General features: G+C 44.1%; 1 protein-coding gene across 16 annotated transcripts in view; it reads right to left on the reverse strand.

The window, feature by feature from the left end:
- Positions 1-134: 134 nt before the first annotated feature.
- The window catches only part of HMBOX1 (homeobox containing 1), a 189891-nt gene continuing 167448 nt past the window's right edge, over positions 135-22577 (reverse strand). For 2 of the 16 annotated variants that reach the window (XM_017884598.1, XM_017884606.1), the window contains exons 7-10: positions 19927-20009; positions 17597-17692; positions 15964-16058; positions 135-13982 (exon numbers count right to left, since the gene is read on the reverse strand). In XM_017884598.1, coding sequence (XP_017740087.1) covers positions 13845-13982; positions 15964-16058; positions 17597-17692; positions 19927-20009 — 412 coding nt within the window. In that variant the 3' untranslated portion in view covers positions 135-13844. Of the gene's footprint in view, positions 13983-14622; positions 14808-14935; positions 14969-15615; positions 15721-15963; positions 16059-17596; positions 17693-19926; positions 20010-22577 lie in introns of those variants that run through there. The other 14 variants (XR_001887774.1, XR_001887773.1, XM_017884592.1 and 11 more) reach the window with 14 other exon arrangements.

Here is a 22577-nt window from a genome sequence, read left to right on the forward strand (position 1 = left end):
TCCACGTGAGCCTTCCCCAGTCATTTTAAATGCACAAAGGGACCAATGTTCAAAATGGAACACTTCCATCTCTGTTTGGGTCGGTCACTTCCCAAATAATCACTTTGATCCAAAGAAATCCCAGCCAGTCTGTATTCAGTTATACATTTTATTCTCTAATAGGTACAATACTAAAATAAACACAAATTAAAAAAAAGTTTTATTAAAACAAAACTGTACAAAAAAGCAGTATACTACATTTTAATTACAGAACAGTCTACTGTCCAAAAGGCACTAATCCAGAATAGGAGATACAATGATACAGGACTCATTTGAACTATTTTATTCAATACAATAGAGCGCTTGTTTCTGTGACCATTTACATCTAGAAACAAGCGCTTTTTGCTACAGCCATTACACATTGTTATAAATATGAGTCCTACGGGTGAAGGTGCAGTATCGCTCTCCCTAGAGGAGGTTCCCATTAGAGGGCCCACCGTGGAGCTCAGAGGCGGATGGCAGCAGTGGGTGGGGCCTGGGACCTGCCACATGGTTGGCCCGTCAGCCCCTGGGCACCCGGAGCTTGTCTTTCAGCCTGGCCTCTGGTGGTTGGTTTCTGGCCATTACTGGCAGCCACTTTCACCCCCTCTTGTGTTTTAGCACCGGCAAAGTGGGTTCTGAGGAGCTCCAGGTAACTGGGGCTGGAGGTGTGGGGGATGAAGCGTCAGCAGCGGGGAGGCATTGTGGTAACCTGATACGAAGAAAGGCAGCAACTACTCAGAAGAGGGAGACGAAGCCCAGGGACAGCCGATGAGCCGGGCTACAGCCAGGCAGAGCCACCTGCTGCTTTCTGGGCAAACTTCTGGCCCCAAAATTTGAGGGTCTGTTCCAAAGTTCAGAGACATCCTGTGTCCTTTCCTGGTGGACCCAGAAAAGTGACATCGGATCATCTTTTGTCTTGGAAGTTGATTTTTACGAGTGGGATTTTGCTTCCCAGAGGGAAGTCAAAATACAGTGACCAGCCTGAAGTGGGGGAGCCCTTTCCCTCCCTCAGTCCCACCTCAGGACCACGAGTGGCTCCAAGTCCCAGGTCCCACCACACCGTGTAGGGGAGCTGAACTCTGTTGGCTTACCTGTCCGTGTGTGGTGGCCAAGCCAACTCTAAGCCCCATGTTTATTCTTTAATGGCCTCTGGACCTCAGGAAGAGAGATACTGCAGCTTTCCAAACAGTGTCATACACATATAAGACAAAGACAGGCATCTGATGTTAACAAAAATAAGTAACAAAGAAATAGGATTAAACCAAATCTCTTCTCACAGCATCCTATACTACATCCTCCTTCTGCTTAGCAGAAAATTGTACGTACACAAAAATACAAATACACAATTTTGTAGAACAGTCTGATTTTAATATATTTATATATATTTATATTTATACGAGTGGCAGGTTAGTTCATTATATAGAGCTTTTTGCACTTTTGGCTCATACGCAACAAGGCTTATAAATTCAGCTTCAGCTTTCATTCAGGTTTATAGCTTTTGAACAATTGTTTTCACATTTAAAGCAGCATCCAATTTGCACTAGGAGTTTGTGGTGACTATAGGAAAGACAGGGTCAGGAGGTTATCGAAGGGGCGGGGCGGGGGAGATACATTCCAGTGTGTGTGGCGATGGACGGAGGATGCCGTGGGACAGAGCTTACCATGATGGCCCCTTGAGGTAGACTGAACACCTTACAGCAGACTCAGACACAGGTGTGACTCACCCTCAGGGACACATGGTGTACAAGATGGACAGGGACTAGAGGAGACGCCAAGGGGAAACACGAAGACTAAGACACACAGCAGCCGAGGCAGGGAGGAGCGCGCTGCCCCCACGCCCATGTGGCAGGGATCCCGCATGGCCCATCTTAGAAACTCAACTTATTTGGTGGATGCGAAACACTTCAGCCAATCCCAAGGCATCTGCTCCGGGGTATCCGACAAGATTACAGCCGTTAAGCTTGCTTTCCATTTCATAACTTGCTGTGCAGCTAGTTACCATCCCCATGCTGAAGAGTAAAGCAAAGGTGCCGTGGTTCGGCAGTGGAATCCACCCCCAGCACTCTGCTCGCGCTGGAGCTTTCAAGTCCGGTTACGTGAGAACAGACTAGGACTCTCTTGCTGCCTCTAATTGCATTTCACTGTCGCCCTCCCCAGTGCTCTACACTCTCACTTACATTCATCTCTTCCCTAGACAATTACAACTAGGGTAATCAACAAGCACTTGGTAGAACCTGCAAAAATAGCATCTGGAGAACTGAGGGATGACGCACTGCCAAGGGCCTGGTTTGGTTTACATGCTACAGAAAAGCCTCATTCTCATGGTCCCCACAGCACTGTTCCCCCATTCGATCACCTTCGTCAGCATGCCTTCCCTTCTCTATCAGGTCATAATTCCACTGGCAAGTTTGCCCATGTGTCAAATATGAATACCCAGTGTTTTGGGTCATTACATTGTCTGAACAAAAATGCTGGATTATTAATGAAAATAAAGTGCCTGGGTATGGATTGTTCCATTTTGTAAAACCTTTTAATGCACCAACAAATCATCTGAGCGCTGCTTAGTGATGTGATTTGAACAGAGTGCAGTCACAAAATAATCTGTCGTACACCCATCACAGAATAAAGGCCCCATATTTAGATCAGACTTAAATTATTTTTAAAAAAAGAAACAAATACTCTCACACTCATTTCCAAAGACACACTTTGGATCTGAATGCCTGACTGCTGGCTTTCCCAAACCCTCGTGAGCAGACACCCCAATCCCTCTAGTCTAGGAAGAGAGGGCTCGCAAAGGCAGCTGGGGTTCCAGTGGCTCATGCTGGCAGCTGAGTCAGGCTCATGAGCTAGGATGATTCGACGCTTTGCCCTCTTGGATGTGGACACATTTCCAACTCCTACCAAAGCCAGAGCTGGAATGCTGCTCTGAGGCTGTCTTGCTCTCCTGTCTTCTTAGTGGCTACTGAGATTTCCCTAAGCAGACTTAAATTCTCTATGAACCAAGACCAAAACCACATAAACAGAAACAGCCCTAAAGAAAGAAACGCTGGAAAACAGTGATGAAGCCAGCCTGATGTGGCTGTGAAGCGATCTCTCCTGCTAGTTTGTCCCTGCCTTGTTCTGCCTGCAGAACGCCAGGGACACTGGAGAGGGGCAGCCGCCCTGTGCCCACCCTCAAGGGCCAGTGCAGGGTGGGGAGGGATGGGGACAGGGCACAGGCCAACTCTCTGGCAGGTTCCAGAGGTCTATAACTTGCTTAGGCACTTAAAAAACATAAACAAAAATTTATCCTTGAAAGGTACTGCATACCCAATGTGACCATGGCTGTGGAAGGCAGGGCGAGCCCGGGGTGGGGGGAGGTCATAGAAGGCTGTGGGCTCTTCCAGGGGAGGCAATGATGACGCACTTGGCGTCTCTCGGCAAAGGGAGTGTCCTGCCTTGCAGCCAGGGTGTGTCTGAAGACGCCAGTGCTGTGGTGGCTTAGGGGCCAGGGACTTGGCCCAGCAGAGGCCTTCCCATGACCGTGCTCTACAGCCCCCTGGAGAAGTGGCTAGAAGAGGCAGGGGTGGGGAGGCTCCCAGGGTCTATCCAGATGCCCGCCATGGGTCGGGGAGGCACAGGCTGCACACACTTGCTTTCTAGGGTCAACATGAGGCAACTACTAGGAAGAGGAGGCCCTTCTGAGTGTTCCGACAAAACTGAGGAGCAGTCAGGGGAAGCCCTGCCCAAGCTCCCAGTGCTTTGAAAGAAAAGCTCCACTCCCCACCTCCAGAACTTTGGTTTTGGTTTCATGGTGCCCGTTTTCAGAGATGCAGTATTAAGGGGATCACCGATTCTAACATAATGAAATGTGGTTTTCAAGGCATACAACAATGCTGCTGGAAAGCAGCCACCGCTGAACACGCGTCTTCATGCAGCCCACTCTTCTAACTCTGTGCCTGCCGTCGTGAATCTGGTTTAAGAACAAGAGTTCAATGGAACACACCAGAGTGGCTGCCGCTCACATTAGTATGACACTGATGTCATTCTGTGTCCAGCTTAATACCTCCAGCAAATGATGAGGTGGAAAAGTGACTCTCACGAGTTTATGCTGGGATCTTAGTTCCAGTAATCGAAGGAAAGGAGAGGTTCCTGTGCTCAAAGGAAGCCACAAAACATGACTGAAATTTAGACTTAGCCCGAAGTGACAGGAAGTTGAAAAAGTCCTAAAGGGAAGAAGGAATAAACCTTGAAACACAAATTCTGTGACTTGTCACTGCCACAGACACTGGTTTGTGAGAGCCATGAGTTCCTTCCTAGGGAGGAATCAAACTACTCCCATTCCAAAATCCCAATGGCACCCCAGCCACCACCAGATGCAAAATCTGGACCGATAACAAAATGCAAGGCACATACACCTTTTCTCTTTCAAATTAAGGAGGCTTTTTGGGGACTGGAGGTTGGATAATAACGTAACTATGTACCTATTACAGGTACATAGGATCCAGGGAGACTCTCACAAGGACCAGTCCACAGCTGTGGCTTTGCTTCTGAGATGGTTCCAAGATGCCCACAACAGGGCAGAGCAGATCAGAAGAGAGAGAGACCATGAGACCGCCAACCCCCAGAGGACCACTTATGTTTGTTGGAAAAGAGGTAGACAGGTGGAGAAGGGAAGAAACGTGTAACTTTAGTTAGCCGAGTCCTCAGGTCAGCTTGGCACCCATGTCCCTTGTTCAATGTCCCTGACAACAGTCACCACAGTTCCACGTGAAATGTGACAGGACAGGAACCAGACCTCTACCTCAAAGGAGCTTGTGCTTCGGCTGGATTCTGGGTTCTAGAAAGTTCTTACGCTGAGCCCAAATCAAGGTATGTCTCCAGCAACTGTTATTTCTTTGCAGTCAGGACCCATGAGGAGCCAGGGAGGCCTGAGGCAGAGCAGACACTGATCTAATTCCAGAACCCCAGACCCTCGGGTTCTAGAGGAGGAGGGGCCAGCTGGGCAAGACGCTCCTGAACACAGCAGGAGCCCCGAAGGAACGACCAGGGAAGTGCTACAAGAGCTGGAGAGGGAAGACGGGAAGCGCAAGGTTTCCTGGTCTCTGCCTTTGCTAACTGCAGGCAAGGGGTGCTGGAGTTCAAGTTCCCCTCAGCCACACAGGCTTCCCACCCTGTCAACCACTGCGGCGCCTCCCTGCACTCCTGTCCTCACCACTGACCAAGGAGGAAGACTCTGGAGAGGCTGTAGCATCCAGACCCTCACGGAGGGAGTTCAGCTCACAGAGGTGGGCGATGTCACAGCGCGCCTGGGGGGCACCTGGCACTACTGTGTGAGAAAACAAACCAGGTTAGTGTTCAGAGAGGGCAGACCATCCTATGCGGTCTGTTGTTTGAAGATGAACGTCCTACTGAAATGAAAGAAACGAGGGGAGACTTGCCTTGCCGTGCGCGAGGTGACTTGCTTGGTGTTGGGTCATGAGGCAGCACACATGTCCAGCACGGCGCCCCGCACACAGTATGTGCTCAGAAAACACGGGCTGTATTGACTTTGGGGTGCTTGGGAGACCTGTGCGTTTGTCTCTGTCATATTATGATTTACAGTGGTGGCATCTTTAGTTTCCTACAAGAACAAAACTCACATATTTCATGGGTAAGCACTGCCTCGATTTTCACTGATTTTGGTAAGCTGAGTTGTGATGGAAAGGGGTGGGGGCTGCTGATAAAGGAATATATGGTTGGGGTTTTCTGAAGCACCAGAGTGGCCTGCAGAAGCATTTAGGAAGGGAGGTGTCTCTCCAACTTCAGTTCTTTTGAAGTAGCACCATCCCTGAGGCAGCACCTCTAATACCTTGATCCCTAAGACAGGGGCTCCATTAGGTTTTAACTGTGGTGTTAATTGTTTTCTCTGAGTGTAGATGGATCATCAGAATGTTCTGCTGACGATTTTAATGCATGTCTCACAAATCATAGAATTAGACCCATCCAGTCAGTTCTTACCATCTCTAATCTTAAGATGGATTCTAAATTCTAATGGAAATAGTCATCTTTTAGCAGCTGGGAAAACAGGAAAAGGAATGCTGTACTCTTTGGGGTCATAAATCTGTAATCATTCCAATTGTCATAAAGATAGGATCTCAAAGAAAACAGTTTCAACAACTGCATGCATGGATCTTGAATGCAGATGTGCAAGCGTTGGGTGGGAATGAGGTTGCTTTCAGAGCCTATAGGAGGAGGAATACTGAAGGAATACTATACATTTTTTGGTAGGTATTTTGCGGGGAATGAAAATATAAGATTCCCAAGGCCTAAGAGCCTTTCCCTAAATTCTCTAGGTGTGTGTATTTTCAGGGAAGAGGAAAATTTTAAATCAGCAGCCTACTTCAGCATTCTCATGAAACTGAATTGCAACTAGCATTTCAACTAGGTTAGGATTCCTTTTGGTATATGGAAGGGAAAAGATCTGTACAAAGAGAAGCAGCAAAATATGAAAAAAGGCCAGAGCTGTACTCTCCCCAGTGGCTAGCCAAACCAACCCTGGAGTGTCCAGACCTGGAAAAGAAAAGGCTCATGGTCCCAGGCTCACCCAGGACAAATGTGAGCCTCTTGGGCATGGAACAGCTTGCAAAGGGCCATTTGGCACTATGTCTGGTGCTGGTATCCTTGTAGACTCATTCTTGATCATATAATTGAATAAAGACCTCTGCAAGTGATGGGGGAAAAAAACAAAGCCACATTCTAGGGAAAGGTGAGTTGGTGACTCAGCAGCTCCTGTCCACTGTGACACTTCCGGAGAAAAGTAGGGGACCATGGTCAGGGACTGTGTATGGCATCAAGCCCACATGATGTCCCGTGTGACAGGGAGCACGGAAGAGACAGGAGGAAGAGTGGGAGGGAGAGAACATGAACTTGAATGCCAGGGAGATGCTCACACTGGCACAGCGGAACAGTGGGGAAGACTCAGGGCAACAGCACCGGCTGGAGGGGGCACCTGCCAAGGGGTGTGAGAGGAGCGCACAGACACACGTGTCCCATGCTCCAGTAGCTTTAGAATGTCATGAATAGTACTCTATTCATGCCCCCACCTGTTTAAAGCCGGTGTTAGTTATGTGTGTCCTGTCATGTTGTCTGAGTCTTAGGATTCAATGAGGAAACCTTGATTCAATTTTCTGTAAACTTCTGTTTGGGAAATGCTTTCTGATAGTGACAGCAATGGAAATATCAAGCAACCAAGGGAAATCTGAAGATCCCAGAGAGCCCAGCAAGCAGCAGTGTCCTCGAGTTAGGCAAGCAATAGCCCTGAGCTGGCCAGACCATGGGCTGGAATGCACTGGAGGCTGGTCAGAGGGGCTCCTTCTGGGGTCCCGACTGTGGTTTCTGCCAGAGGTGGAGCAAGTTGGAACTGGATGTTGAATGAAGTTTCAAAGAACTTAGAAGTCAAATGGGGAACAATAATCAAAGGCTTGCATTTTGAAGCTGAAACAACTCCAAATTCTGCTGTTTCACTTAGGGGAGAACAGAAGCACCATGTCATTATTTTAGTTTACAGAGCTGCTGTTCCAAATGTTCTTGGGAGCATTAGTGCTAAGAGGGAACAGGGGATGGGAGCGCTGCCATTTCCAATCACATAAAGGACAGAAATTCTTTTAATTATGACCATGCCAATCTACATCCTGCTAAAACAGCTAATTACATGTCAGGAGGACACTCAGTCATTCAGAACAATTGCCATTATATTTTTATATATTCATTCTATGCCACCCCCCTCAATTACCATGGTTACAATTTGAAAAGATTCAGTCCAACCTTCATTTGATCACAGCACACCAATGTGAATTTGAGAGTTAATTATGGCTATACAGAGCCACTCTTACTTAAAAGAAGAGAAAATGAAAATGGAGTCAAGGGAGCCGGCATCCCAAGACTTCTCAAGTGGGAGCCAGGTTGTGCTTGCCCACGCCGGCCGCACCAACCAACTGGAGGGCAGCCGAGCAGGCACGGACACAGCCGTCCAGACTGGGGCCGACCAACCTGCAAACCTGCCACGTGAAAGGAGTGTCAGGAGAGGAGAAAGGCATGGCTCCCCTTCAGCTGCATCCTTCTGGATGCGGTTATGGGGCTGGCTGATGAGACAGACAATGGGTGTGGCATGTGGGTAGTAAACTGTCTCATGGTGTAAAAATGCTTGTCACATTTCATGTGAACAGAATCAACTAGAAAGTTCTGCCACAAATGTCATAGGAAGAATGACAAAAAAGAGGTTCAGTGCTCCGCATGCCTGTAATCCCGAGGCATCTATGTCACTGAGATAAGAATGGGCAGCCAGCAAATCTTCCCTCCCTCCCCTCATGTATCTCTTCCCGTCTTGATTTAAAACAAAGCCAGTGTTAGAGGAGACTGGAGTTTTCAGATTGCTGGCTTGCTTTTTGCTGCCATTTCTATTCCTCATCAAGAAAGAATAATACAGCTAATACTGAAACTTTCAATTTACGAACTTCCAGGTTTGAAAATACATAGATATGAACAAAGTTACCTTTCAGAGATGAGTGACTCAACTATTGGCTCTGCAAGATCGCAAGACAGTAGCTTATCACTTTCAGTTTATAGGTGGAATTGAGGGACAGCCTTTCCAAACACAACCTGTATGTGAGAGGAGTTTCTGTAATCGGAAAACAGACTGTTGGCTTGTATCTGAGAAGCCTTTCCTATCACCTTAGTATGACAGTTCTCTGGAGAGCTGTAAGGAAATCTTTCTTTTAAAGTGGTGGTCATCTTTGAAACCAAGCATGCTTAAGGAAGTAGAGCACGTTACAGGAAAAGAAAGGCCCTCTGCTCTGACCGCACACCACCATAACATCCTGACAGATGACCTGGCATGGACAGCTGCCTTTCCAGGAAAATCTTCCACTCTCATCAGGGAACACTGGACTGGATAACTTAGGTATTCCTAGGCGAAGTAAGTCAGACAATATGGAAACGAAGAAATAAAAAGAGGGCTTTCAGGGCACGCAGCTCAGTTTGCCAAATTCAACATGGCTGACAACTGATCCCCAAATCCCGAGTAATCACCCTTGCTATTTAATGAGCACAAGCAAAAAAACAAACAAACAAACAAAAAAACAAAAGGAATGCCTTATATGTGTCATTCCCACCCCTGCCCCACAACATCCCCACACCCCATCCCACACTCCCCAAAGATACCACCAGCAGGAGTTGGGCAATGTGCCCAACTTTCACTTGGGAAATCTTGACAGATCAATCCGGCTCAGTAAAGCTATAAATGGATTTGGCTGGTCTCAATGCAGCCCCAATGAATACAGTAGTAAAACATTACTAATAGTCACAACAAAATGACAAAATCTATCACCACTCTGACATGATTTAGATCACAGAGATTAACACAGAAACCAACGCATAATGGTGAGGGCCAGGGTTCTTCAATGTAGTGTGCTATTGAGCACAGGATCATCAACAAGAAAAATTATTGCCTAAGAATCTGTTGGGACACACTGGGGAAAAAATACTCTGGTTGTTCCCTGAACAACAAAAGACAAAAAACAAATTTAAAAGGCAGAGCCACAAATTAAATGGGAAGACTGCTTCTAACCAAACCCTCTGAAGACCAGAGAGTAAAGACTTAAGACTTCACATTTGTAGGAAGAGGAAGGGAGGGAGGGTGGGTGGGAGAACATCTGTGGGAAAGGGATCATTTCCACTGTTGTGGGCAGAGATGATGAGGCTGGTCAGTGGAATATGTAGCTGGTCAAGACAGGGAGGAGTGTTTGTGTTAAGAGATGGACCACATCCAGCTACTTTTCCCTGCTGTCACAAGATTAGAAAATTCCAGCAAAGAAGTCAGCTTAAGGCCTTGTCAGAGGGAAACAGAAGAGGAGCTATTCACAGACAGGATGAGGCTGGAGACTCCTGATTCAATGAGTCTGTTTATACTTGGTGCCTGATGGTTGATATCCAAGGGAGAAGTTTCTAAAGTCAACATTTCTTAAAGACAAATGTTAAACAGGCAGAAAGGAAATAACTATATTGGTGAATTCTTCAGTCATCTCCTTTGAGGTAAAATATATCTGGCTACATGGACCTAACATAGGTGGTGATCACTGAATGGGCTGCCACCATAAATCTACCAAGAACTAGAGAACTGGATGTGCACACTTCTGCATTAATGATTTTCCTCCTCTCTGCCCCAGGTTCCTTCTTCCTGTGATGGGCCATGGGAATATGAATATGGGGGTGGGGTGGGAGGACTGCCCTTGTGAGTGACAGGGGTGGGGACTGTCCAGAGTCATAGGTGGGTGGAAGGCAACTACATCTATTAACCATTTAAAGGACTGTGATTTTGATTGTGAAGAAAATTGCTGTAAGGGCACTCCAACATTACTGGCTTTGCTGAAACAAATCAAAACATCTATTTGGGACTGAATAGCAGTGAAGGGCTCAGATAAGAATGCAGTGTGTTGCCCTCCCAGCCTTCATCTGCTGTTAGGGTTATCAACAGATGGGCAGAGATCTCATCAAGATGGCCCATTTTAAAAGGTCCCTGTGTCAGTGTTTTTAAAGTTTGGAAAGTTTACCCATCTGACCATAGTAATTCAATTAAGGTGTCTTTAAAGAAATAAATTGTATGAATACCTATTGGCAAGTTCCCCCACATCCCACTTCAAAAGACTTTTGAAAGTCTTCCTCAACAGGAACAGCCCCTGCAGGAGTCCCCTGGGGCCTGAAGGAGAGAGTGAAGTACAACCTGGGGCGGGGCGGGGGAAGCAGAACCACCAAGAAGCACACAGTGTGAGTTTTTAGAGCCTGGCTGCTTTCCCTTCAGTAATAAGGAGTTTAGGGTTTTTAGTTTAATTCCGCCACTAAAACCTGAAAAAGCTTAAGGGATAAATATACTACCTAAACACACTAGAAATATAACAGTAGCAGCGCCACACACCATTACAAGAACCAAGGTGGCCTGGACAAGATGGCAGAATTGAACCTGGTGACAAACAGAAAACTAACGGGTTTAAATCTAGGCCCAGAGGAAGTAAATTCTCACTCTTGGTGAAAAAGCAAAAGTGACATGTAAGGCAGTGGGTCTTCAGAGCAGCCAGCGGTCTTCTCCAATGACAAGAACAACTGTGGGTGGAAGATGCCTTCCTCCTGTTCCCACTGAGCTCTCCAGGACATTCTCCTGCAGTGGCAGAAATATTCTTTCAGTTTCACCACATTGCCATATAGGGTCTGGTACTGCCCTTCATGGATGCGAACTTGCCTTTATTCTCTGAAGCTTTTTTTCTCCCGTAAAGGTGTTAAAACAATGAAACCTTTGAGTACATCTACAACAATCTTTGTATTTCTTTAGAAACTGCAGCTGTCTTAACAGTTTGAGTCTGTTCCTTTAAAAAGACTAGCAAGTACAAATGATACTAGCAATCCCATGATAAAGAAGCTATCAATTATAATAATCTCCTTACAATCAATCATGGATGTGGCTTGTCAGAGTGGATATTTCTGTCTCCTTGTACTTTGATTCAACTGAGAATAAGCAGTCAAAATTCCACAAAAATGGAAATATGTTACATTTCCTTTAAGCAAAATAAAAGGAAAGCAAGAGAACACAATCTCCTAATTGAAATAAAAAGTCAGATAAACCAAGAAAGAATATGAGTTGGCAGCGGGGGGAGGCTCATTCCTGAGAATAACAAATGCTACTCTTGAATTTGTTGGTTCAAGTAATACAGTAAAACAGAAGAGACGGCTCCACTTTACTTCAATGCTTGGAAGCTGAAAAAAGTACATATATTTTTTCCCCCTGAAATCCATGGACAACAGCAGGACCAGGCCCTGCATATAGCTCTTTAAAGTCACAGACATATATAAGGTGGCACTTTCATGCCCTCTTGAAGACTTTCCTCACACTCACATAAGCAGGATTAACAGATAAGGAAATGACGCAGTCAAGCGTGTGCCTTAAGTGGAAGGAGACCAGCTGGAAACTGGCGGATATTCAGTATCTCCTGAATGAGAAAGAAAATTGAGGAAGGTCATTGAATACATTTGGTGGAGGAGGATGGGTGAAGAGGTAAGGAAATGGCACCTTCCTTTTATCTTAGAAACTGTTTTCAGGTAATGGACAAAAAGAAGCCCTGCTTAACAGCCAGCCCCACATGCCCCTTTAAACAAGGCTTCATTATACATAGGAGAGATGGAGCAAGGCAGAAAATCCACAGCAGTTGTGCCTCTTTCAGACGCACCCTGTGCTGCTACATTGAAGGCTCTTTCCTCTTACCCACAGTGACAGTGTGTCATTTAATCGGGATGCCAAGAGATCATTTTCATACAAGGCCAGCAGATGTAATTTTCTTTGATGCATGAATAGTTCATCATTTTGCTACTAGATGACAAGGTGATCACAGGGTGACTTTATAACGCAAGTTCACTGTTTGGTATTTTGAGTTCTCAAAATGAAAAAAAGATTTATCAAATATAAATATCTTTAAAAAGTAACAAAAGTGCTACATATGTGATCAAGGAAAAAAATTCCATTAGTTACTGCCGCTTAAAGTAGATTAAACTTTACAAATATTACCACATCCATTATCAATATGGCTTCCAATTATTAAATAAATTGCCTGTAGCAATACAGCTTTTCACACCTCTCCAAGGACAGAGTAAAGAGAACAGCAAAGCAGTCCCATCGTGTTCTCGTACAGCCACAATGTGAGTAGGAAACGTCCCCTGCTTTTCTCTGCTCCTGTCTGGGCAAGTGTCTGCATCTGTGACAGGCAGCACAACCCCACTATAAAGTCCTCTAGCGACCTCTCAGATTGAGGGGGCTTCCGTTTAATGGATACAAACACTGCAAGTTTTTTCACTCATTTTTGACCTTAGCTCCATCCTTGAAAGACTTTTTTGGTAGCAGGGAAAGGGGACACTGACAGGAGGCAAAGCAACTTCCACGATGACCTCCAAAACTTTTCCAGGCAGGCACTGCTACCGTGCCGCGGAATGTATAGTGGTTCTGAAAACTGGACTTAGCATCCATTAGACATTCAGCTCATACGTTTTTTTCCAATGCTCTCAAGCTGGGCTTTTTTTTTTTTTATGACGTTTGGTTTTGTCTTTGTTTTAATCATGGTCCCAAAGGCAGAAGGCAGTATTTTATCTACTAAGTCACACAGCTTGTGAGAGGAAAGGATGTCTGTGTCAGGCATGTTAACTTCAAACAAAATCTGAGATCGACTTTTTCCATTGACATTCTTAGCACAGCACCCAAAGAAGTATAATCTAGCCACAGTGTGGCTATAATGAGGCACGGCTTATTGCAGCTGGAAATCAATTATCCTCACACTGAGGTGGGGATTCTAGTGTTCCTTTGACTCTGTGGATACTCCCCAAATGGTGTCTGTCATTCCTGTGCCACGACCTCAGCTTGCATCCTATCAGTCTTGGGGAAGGAAAAGGGGGTACAGACTAGTGTTACAAGAATCTAAAGGTACCCAAGATTTTACACATAGCCTAATATTTGAGAACGGAGGGCTATCTAAATACCTGGAAGCACTTTCTTGGAATGCTAAGACGGAGCAGCAAGATTTTCTAGCCTCACGGGCTGGGAGAGGGAAGTTTGGTTGGTTGGTTGGTTATTATTTACTGGGAATTAATACTGAGAGAGTATATGCAAAGGCTGAGGGCACCATGCCATCTTCACAGAACAAGACCCTAACGGCTACCTGACATACAAGAAACTGCAAGTTATACTGTAAGAACACATGTTAAGGACCGAGGAAAGTCTGCTAAGGTGCTACGTCTAAACTAAGTTAACTTGTCGTGTTTAACCTCCCTGATCAGTCATCATCCAGGGCCTCTGTCTTGATTTCGTTGGCTCCTTGTCGGGCCAATGCCAAGATAGTGTGGTTGACTGCTGCCATTTCCACAGCTAATGAGATGGGGTCTTGGTGGTCACTATGGCTCGTACTGTCATCCTAGATGTGCAGAAATAAGAAATGTTGTTAGTGGATTGGAAGAATTCTTCAGTCACAGAAAGACATGCTGGGGGCAAGGGGAGGCAGAACATTCGTGGGAGGAAACTGGGGGAGGGGCTCATGATAGAAGAGTGGTAAATTGTATTTAAGTAGACACTGAATGGATATAGGTCCAAAGATTTTCAGTTGATAATTTTAGGATTCAACAAGTAAAAAGCACAAAAAATGTTTTTCCTCACTGAGAATTCTATTCATTCTATTAATAAGGTTGCTGGTAATGATGATCAAACCTGCAGTGATTGATATAAAACCAACAATTTGGATATTTGGATCTTTCTGTTTGTAACAAATATAGCACTAATCACTGAAGGCCATACTAGTGAGCTATTAAATTCCAGATTGCTACTTTTACAAATAGATTATTAGAATTCATGGCCCCTCTCTGAACTGAGAAAACTAGACAAAACTTACAATTACATCTTATAGATAAAAAGTGCATTTTTGTAAAAAAAGAAAAAAGGAATTCTCAATTACAACAGGACACGTGTCTCTCCTGGAAATGGCTACGGGAGAAAGGGGAGGAAGGTGTGGAGCTCTCTTGCTGGAGGCAGCTGTGCAAGGGGAGTGGCAGGCGTCTTACCTAGAACAAGTGTGAAGCTGTCCTCCCCGCGCAGCTCAATGTGTTAAACAATAAAGCTGTGAAGGAAGCTGGCATTGCAGGATGTACGTCAGGCACTGAAGACGGTGTTACAAATAAGGGGTACGTTTCTCACCTGTCATCTTCAGGGGAATTCTGTATCAAAGAGCTTTGGAAAGGGTAAGTCCCTTAAGGAAAAAAACAAACAAAACATGGGATGTGCTGCCCTTAGGGCATCTGTAAAAAAAGATGGAAATGATCCATCTTTGTGGGTAGACTGAAAAATAACAGGAATGTATACGCACAGAAAGACTTACAGAATATTCTCTTGGGGCTATGAAGTACAGTCCTAAAGGGAAAAAAATGGTAGTTCTTTGGAAGTGTGGACATCATTGTTTCCTTCTGATGTTCACAGATTAGTTTTTAGAATTTACAAAGGGATCAGCACAGACTTGCATGCATTCTAGACGTGTGGTAAACAGAGGCTGTTAAAGAACACACTGGACTATATGAGCTGGCTGGGGGGCAAGGAAAAAGCACAGACCCCAGAAAAATGAGAAGTTTTCTTGCTGTGGTCTAGGGGAAGGCACCACGCGTTCTCTGCATATTCCAAATGGAAATTTACATCCTATCAAAATTTTAATGAAATCTGTCAACATCCATGTGGGGGTCAAGGAGGAACTCCCACGGTCTTAGTTACTGAATTACTCCATGCAGTGGCTACAATTAAATACATTTTCCCCAAAAGCAATGCAGAATAAATCAGGGCGAGGTGACGAGTCATGCAGGTATTGCACTTATGAGAGGATGCATGTGTCAGTGTGCCAGAGACTCTGGAAGAACCACTCCTTTGGGCAGGAGGGTTCCCACTGCAGTGGGGCCAGAGTGAGTGGGGCCTTCCATCGTGCCCTGCATCGGTACATGTTTAGGCATGGGGTCCAGCTGCCCCTAGTATTTCTCAAACACTGAGTGTGTGTCGTGAATGGTGTAACTTGCTTGTTTGGATCAGATCCTCCTCTCTTCTTCTACCTTCTCTGCTTCTCTGCCTCCCTCTGAACTTCTTCCCTCCTCCTCCTCCCCATTGCGTACTTGCCAAGTATCCTGTTGTATGACAATAAATCCATGTGGGTGAATAACGATTTCTCACAAATTCAACAGGACAACCGAATCTTACCACATTCCTTTCAAATTACATGAAATCTAACTAGACACAGGAGCAGAGTGGAGGGACAGTGACTGCTTCCCCTCCCCCACCCCATCAGCCACACCCACGGAACTAAGCTGTCCCACTGTTCAACCCCTGCTCAGGTACCAAGAACCTCGCCCAGCTGTGCAGGGGCTCACCTGCTCAGAGTAGTCATTCCCGTCGACGTCATCACTGTTTGAGTGGCCTCCTGGACTCTGCACATCTATTCCATGACTCTCCAGGATTGCTGCTTCTTCGAAAAAAGCAAATAGATCCCTAAATTATCTGTTACCTTATCACAATGGCTGAAACACTGAATGAATTTTTGTGCTAAGGAAATTAGAATATAATTAAACAAAAACCTACATTTCTCTACAGTTGTTTCTTTTAGATTGTAAGATGGATGAAATTCAAATGCATGTAGGTCAAGGGAGGCACACATTTGCCATTCTGGGGTCTCTGCTACTGTGCATGTTACATGCTTCATAAATACTTGCTAACTAACTAAACAGTCCTCCTATCTTAGGGTTCTATAAAGCATATGTGAACTGTACTGATGAATAAAAAGTATATTTACAAAGGAAAGGAAATGAAATGAAATGCATTCTATGCCCATACCACGCTCAATGTGCCCGATCTCGTCTGATCTTGGAAGCTAAGAAGGGTCAGACCTGGTTAGTACTTGGATGGGAGAAATGAAATTCAATTTTAGAAGCTAAAAACCAACATCCTACTTGACTCACCAACTTAAATTTCTTATTCTTATGTATTACTGTTACAGTTTTGAATGGGAAAAAATCCTTTCTTTCTTCCTTTTTCAGTTGTATGCATAGTCCCCTCTAGGGCACTTCTGGCATTTTTGTTTTCTCTGTTCAGCTTTATTGAAATATAATAAAAATTGTATATATTTATGGTGTACAAGGTGATGTTTTGATATGTGTATATATACATGTATACATGATTACATCCAGAATTCATATTTCTTAAATGCTCTTTATCTCTGCCTTTTGCTGCATTCCTTGTCTATTAAGTCTCTTTCATTCCAAACTATTAATCGTTTTGTAATATCTAAGTCGTAGTCCAGTAATAATAAATTCTGGGTATTACACTCCCTTTCTCAAGACCCTACAAGTATCTTTCATATATACCACAGGAGTAATCAATTGCTCAGGGGCCATGTCTAATTCTATATTCTAGAACTTTAAGAACAATGAGTTTTATAAAAATATCATTACCATTACAATACAAATAGGGCAAATAATACTAACTGTGGTTTATTAAAAATACAATGAAAGACATTAGAGCAATTTTGTTAGGCCTAGAAGTTAGGATCTGGCATGGTGGCTCACGCCTGTAATCCCAGCACTTTGGGAGGGAGGCCGAGGGCGGTACAGGATCACGGCTGTTGAGGTCGGGAGTGCGAGCGCAGCCTGAACCGCACAGGAGAAACCCATCCTGACTAAAAATACAAAAATTAGCCAGGTTGTGGGTTGACGCATGCCCTGTGAATTCCGCAGCCTTACTTCGGGAGGCCTTGAGGCAAGGGAATCACTTGAAACCCGGGTTGGCAGAGGTTGGCGGTGAGGCTGCGAGAAAATCTGGCGCCACTGCAAACTCCAGCCTGGGCCAACAAGAGCCAAAAACTCCATCTCAAAAAAAAAAAAAAAAAAAAAAAAAAAAAAGAAGTTAGGATCCTTTAGACTTGCAGTTTCTAAACTGAAGTTAATCTTAATATAAACACGACGTTCACAACTGCAGCACAAGAGAAAAGCAGCCTCACTGATACATTACCAATATTGGCTCTCCTCTTGATCTCCTTCCTTCTGTTAGCAAACCAATTATATACTTTCAGGGAGGTAACTCTTTCCAGATCTGACAGTTTTTTGCCTGTAAATACATGCAATAAAATTCAGATAATCTGTATCTGGGATCCAAGAATAAACTAGTTTTAAGGGCTAATATTTTTATTTTGTTGCTTTTGATTACATTTGTTGCCAAAACTATAGATGCAGAGGGATGTTTAAAGTATTACCTGGTACCATGTACACACCCCAATTATTGAATGAATAAATATGTAAATGAATACAAACACAGCAACTAGTAACACAACATGCTTCAATTGAGAAAGCCATACATAATATTAGAGAATTCCACAAAGTCAGTTGGCTAGGGTGCCAGATCCATGTTCATGTGACAGTACTATGGGGGTTTCATTTAATTACCATTACTGTATCAGAATAGGTTATTCTTTTTTATTTTTTTGAGAAAGGGTCTCACTCTCTTACCTAGGCTAGAATGCAGTGGTGGAATATAGCTCACTGCAGCCTTGACCTCCTGGGCTCAAGTGATCCTTCCACCTCAGCCCCCCGGGTAGCTGAGACTACAGGCCCAAGCCACCATACCAAGCTAATTTTTGTGGTTTTTGTAGAGATGGGGTCTCACCATGTTGCCCAGGGTAGCCTCCAACTCCTGGGCTCAAGCTATCTGCCCACCTTGGCCTCCCAAAATGCTGGGATTATAGGCGTGAGCCACACAACGACCCAAGATAAGTTCTTCTTTGTCAAGTATCCAGGCAACAAAAATTTACTTACATCTTTAAGACCTTATGTTAACTAATTACCTGCTGTCTTAGGACAGAGGATATTATACGTTTCCTTGAGGGCTGAAGGCTGCTATGACTATCCATTATTGTAACTGGGTTTGACTACATAGCACAATTCAAGTTGCATTTTAGATTTACCATCTTTGAAGTCCAATGTGATTTTTTTTTTTTTTTTTTTTTTGAGACGGTGTCTCACTCTGTCTCCCAGGCTGGAGTGCAGTGGCGCGATCTCGGCTCACTGCAAGCTCCACCTCCCGGGTTCATGCCATTCTCCTGCCTCAGCCTCCCGAGTAGCTGGGACTACAGGCGCCTGTCACCACGCCCGGCTAATTTTTTTGTATTTTAGTAGAGATGGGGTTTCACCGTGTTAGCCAGGGTGGTCTCGATCTCCTGACCTCGTGATCCGCCCGCCTTGGCCTCCCAAAGTGCTGGGATTACAGGCATGAGCCACCGCACCCGGCAAGAAGTCCGATGTGGTTTTTTATGGATAGTACCATGCTTGCCAATACAGACCCCTCTGTAACATTCCCTCCTCATCTTTCCTTTTGTTTTTTGGCTATTAATCCACAGTGTGTGAAGAAACCAGAAAGCAGGTTTGTTAGGGTCTTGATGATACGGGGGCAACATGTTCCAGGGAGAATTCAAGTTTCTGCACAGCTTTAGGGCTGGGAGTTTTGGCATGCTTGAAACAGGGTACAGATTCCTTTCACTTATGTGTCACTGGAGCAGAGTTTGTAGGGTCTACATTGCTAGAAGTCTGGCTTCTGGGTGAGGGAGAATGAAGGTCTACTTAATTTTATAAAACATTGATACTTTCATATGTAGCCTTTAGGCCAATCAAAATAACTGGCCACATGGAAATCAATTGGATCTATTAACTGAAAATGGTTTATATTTAACAAAATCTGTAAAATGTGAAATAATATTTTAGCACAAGGAAGAAAATACGTTTGAAATATTTAAGTGGGTTTGTTGAGTTTGGAACAACAGGACTTCAAAATGGTACCTGCCCTAAATTTTTCTTAGCTAAGCAAGCAGAAGTCATCTCAATGTGGAAAGGAGATAGAAACTAACTACAAAAAGAATTCTTTTCCTAAAGAGAAATACAGCATTTTACAATTTATAACAATTGTTTTAAAAAATTCTATCTTAATTTTATATTGACAAAGCTTGCTTAAATATTTAAAACTTTAACACTGTTTCATAATATCTTTTAGCTAAATTCTTAGAAAAGGAAATCTACACATTAAAAAAATAGTAATTTCAAGGTCTCATATCTCATGTGGGGTCATTCCTTGAAAACTCTCCTATGTGAGCATTTGATTTTGAGTACCATAAAAACATCCCTCAGAAGTACTGTGTGAGCAGGACAGGGCACTGGCCACCTGCTGAAGGATGGCACAGACGGAGCTGGGAGCACTATGCCAACGCACACACAAGATTAACTGTCCTAGATGTCAACCTGTAACCAAGTGCTGTGCTGCACCACCGCAGAGCAAAGCTATGCCTGCGACCTTACCTGGCTTCTGTATAACTGCATTGCAAGCGTTTGCAATTTCTTCCCTCTTAGCTTCATCTGGGTATTGATTCTCATTGAAGTAACTGCAGAGGCAACCAATACAAACACAAAGTTTTTATTTTTCAAACATACTCTCATTAAAACACTAACTTGTTGAAAAATACGTGCTGTAAGATGCCACACGTAAGTGTCTAGGTCCAGGCTGTCAAATGGAATGTTCTGTGAGAGTAGAATCTTCTATGCTGTCCAGTATGGTAGTCACAACTCACAAATGGCTACTGAGGACTTGAAAGGAGGCTAATGTCAGGGATGGAATTTGAATTTTATTTAATTTTAATTTAAATTTGAATAGCTCCATGTGACTAGTGGCCATTATATGGGACAGAACAGGTCTACAGACTGCTCTGCTTCATTAAAAGATGTTATTGATATAGCAAAAATTTGAAATTACCCACGTATCCATCAATAGGAGAATGGCAGAACAAATTATGGGATATTTATACTTACTTATACATTGCTATTTAAAACTAGTAGGAAAAAATAAGAGTTCTGTCCACTGACCTGGAGGGATGTTTATGACATATTTCTAAGTGAGGAAAACTATCCGCAGAATAATACTGAAAACACTGTTATTTTCAATATTGGTATTATACCAATAATAATATGAAAATATCATTACAGAATTTAAAAATTCCTATGTGTACATAAGTTTGCATAGATGAAAGCTGGAAGACTACACAGTAAGCTTAAATACTGGTTACTGATTTGTGGGGAAGGGGCTTAGTGGGAGGAGTTTAAACATTTTCTTTTTCATTTGTTAAAAAAGTATGTATTACTTTTGCACTTTTTAAAGAACAATAGCACTTTAAAGAAAGAATAAATTTACTAAACCCATCCTTAGAATTCTCAGACCCATCAGACTGCATGTGGGAATAGAATGCTTATTAGTGCTACTTTTTCAGTCACCCATGAGTTTAAAAAAAGAAAAGGAGAACTTTCATGGTTTCAACTTGGAAACTTCCAATCAGGAAATGGGCCCCTGTCAAATTCTAGCACCTACCATTTTTTCACGAGTTTCCCTTTCCCTGTAATCCAGCCTTTCTTAAGCCTTCAGCACTCCTGTCTGCATTGGTGGAAATGCCATCCTACTGTGAATAGCACTGGAGGACCCAGCCCTTCCTGAGGATGACCTGCAAACCCAGCTTCTAACACTGACTCCCTCCTCTCACCACCCACTCTTCCTTGGAGGGCATGCCTTCACTGCAGTTATTTATTTATTTAACCTCATCTGATGTCTCATCTGATGTAGTCCTGACTCACAACAGCTGCCCCCACCTAACTACCTTTTCTTCTGTAAAACTTACGTCATATAGCTATATCCTCCCAGTCTTGTCAACTACCACCCTCCACCATGGTCTTCTGCTTTATAGCATCTCTTCCTGCACAATTTTTTGCTGTCATTTCTGGGACTCCAGTGTGCATACTGAGGATTTTTCCAAATCACTACCCTCATAATTGCTTCACTTTCACATTTCTAATGGCTTCTGTCCCTGCTCTATGTCTGCTATTTACTTAGGCTAAGAAGCTTTGGATTAACTCAGAACTAACAGCATGGCTGTCACCTAGGAGCCAGTTAGAATAGCAGAATCTTAGACCCCACCTCAGACTTACTAAATCAGAATCTGAATTTTAACAAGATTTCCAGGTGACCTAAATGCACAGGTCATAACTTCTGAGATGTACTGGATGAGTTCATTTACACAAAATTTAACAAAAACAAAAAGCAGATACTAAGTACCTAATATGTGCTTGTCACTGTGGATAAAGAAAGATGATATAGTTTCCGACTCTGAAGTGTTCACAGTCCACTACAAAGAGACATGTAAGTCAATACCCTGTGGTGAAATGCCATAGGATGTACGGACAGAGCACTGAGGGAGCATGGATGAATGTGTGCTCAGTGTTGTTGGCAGGAGCCTGGAAAGGTGTCACTGAGGAGTGCCATCTGAGTTAGGTCTAGAGGATGTGCAGGAGATTGCAAGGCAGAGAAGAGGAGGAAAAGCATTTTATTTAAGAGGGAACAGCATATGCAAAGGCAAAATGGCAGATAAAAGCTTTTGAGGATTCTGGGCATAGAGAAGAGTTAAATGTGGCCGGGCACGGTGGCTCAAGCCTGTAATCCCAGCACTTTGGGAGGCCGAGACGGGCGGATCACGAGGTCAGGAGATCGAGACTATCCTGGCTAACATGGTGAAACCCCATCTCTACTAAAAAATACAAAAAACTAGCCGGGCGAGGTGGCGGGCGCCTGTAGTCCCAGCTACTCGGGAGGCTGAGGCAGGAGAATGGCGTGAACCCGGGAGGCGGAGCTTGCAATGAGCTGAGATCCGGCCACTGCACTCCAGCCCGGGCAACAGAGCGAGACTCCGTCTCAAAAAAAAAAAAAAAGAGTTAAATGTGGCTAGAACATGGGGCTTGTACAAAGCAATGAGATACTGGCCTGGAAAGGTGGGATGGGGCCAGCTTGTGAAGACCCTTGTGTGTTCCTCAAGAAGACTTCATACTGAAATAAACGGGGTGCCTTAGAGGTTTCCAAGATACACAGAGATATACTCCCATCTGTTCTTTAGAAAGACAACACTTTATCTTCA

The sequence above is a fragment of the Rhinopithecus bieti genome, unplaced genomic scaffold (assembly GCF_001698545.2).
Source record: "Rhinopithecus bieti isolate Rb0 unplaced genomic scaffold, ASM169854v2 scaffold_315, whole genome shotgun sequence".
NCBI lineage: Eukaryota > Metazoa > Chordata > Mammalia > Primates > Cercopithecidae > Rhinopithecus > Rhinopithecus bieti.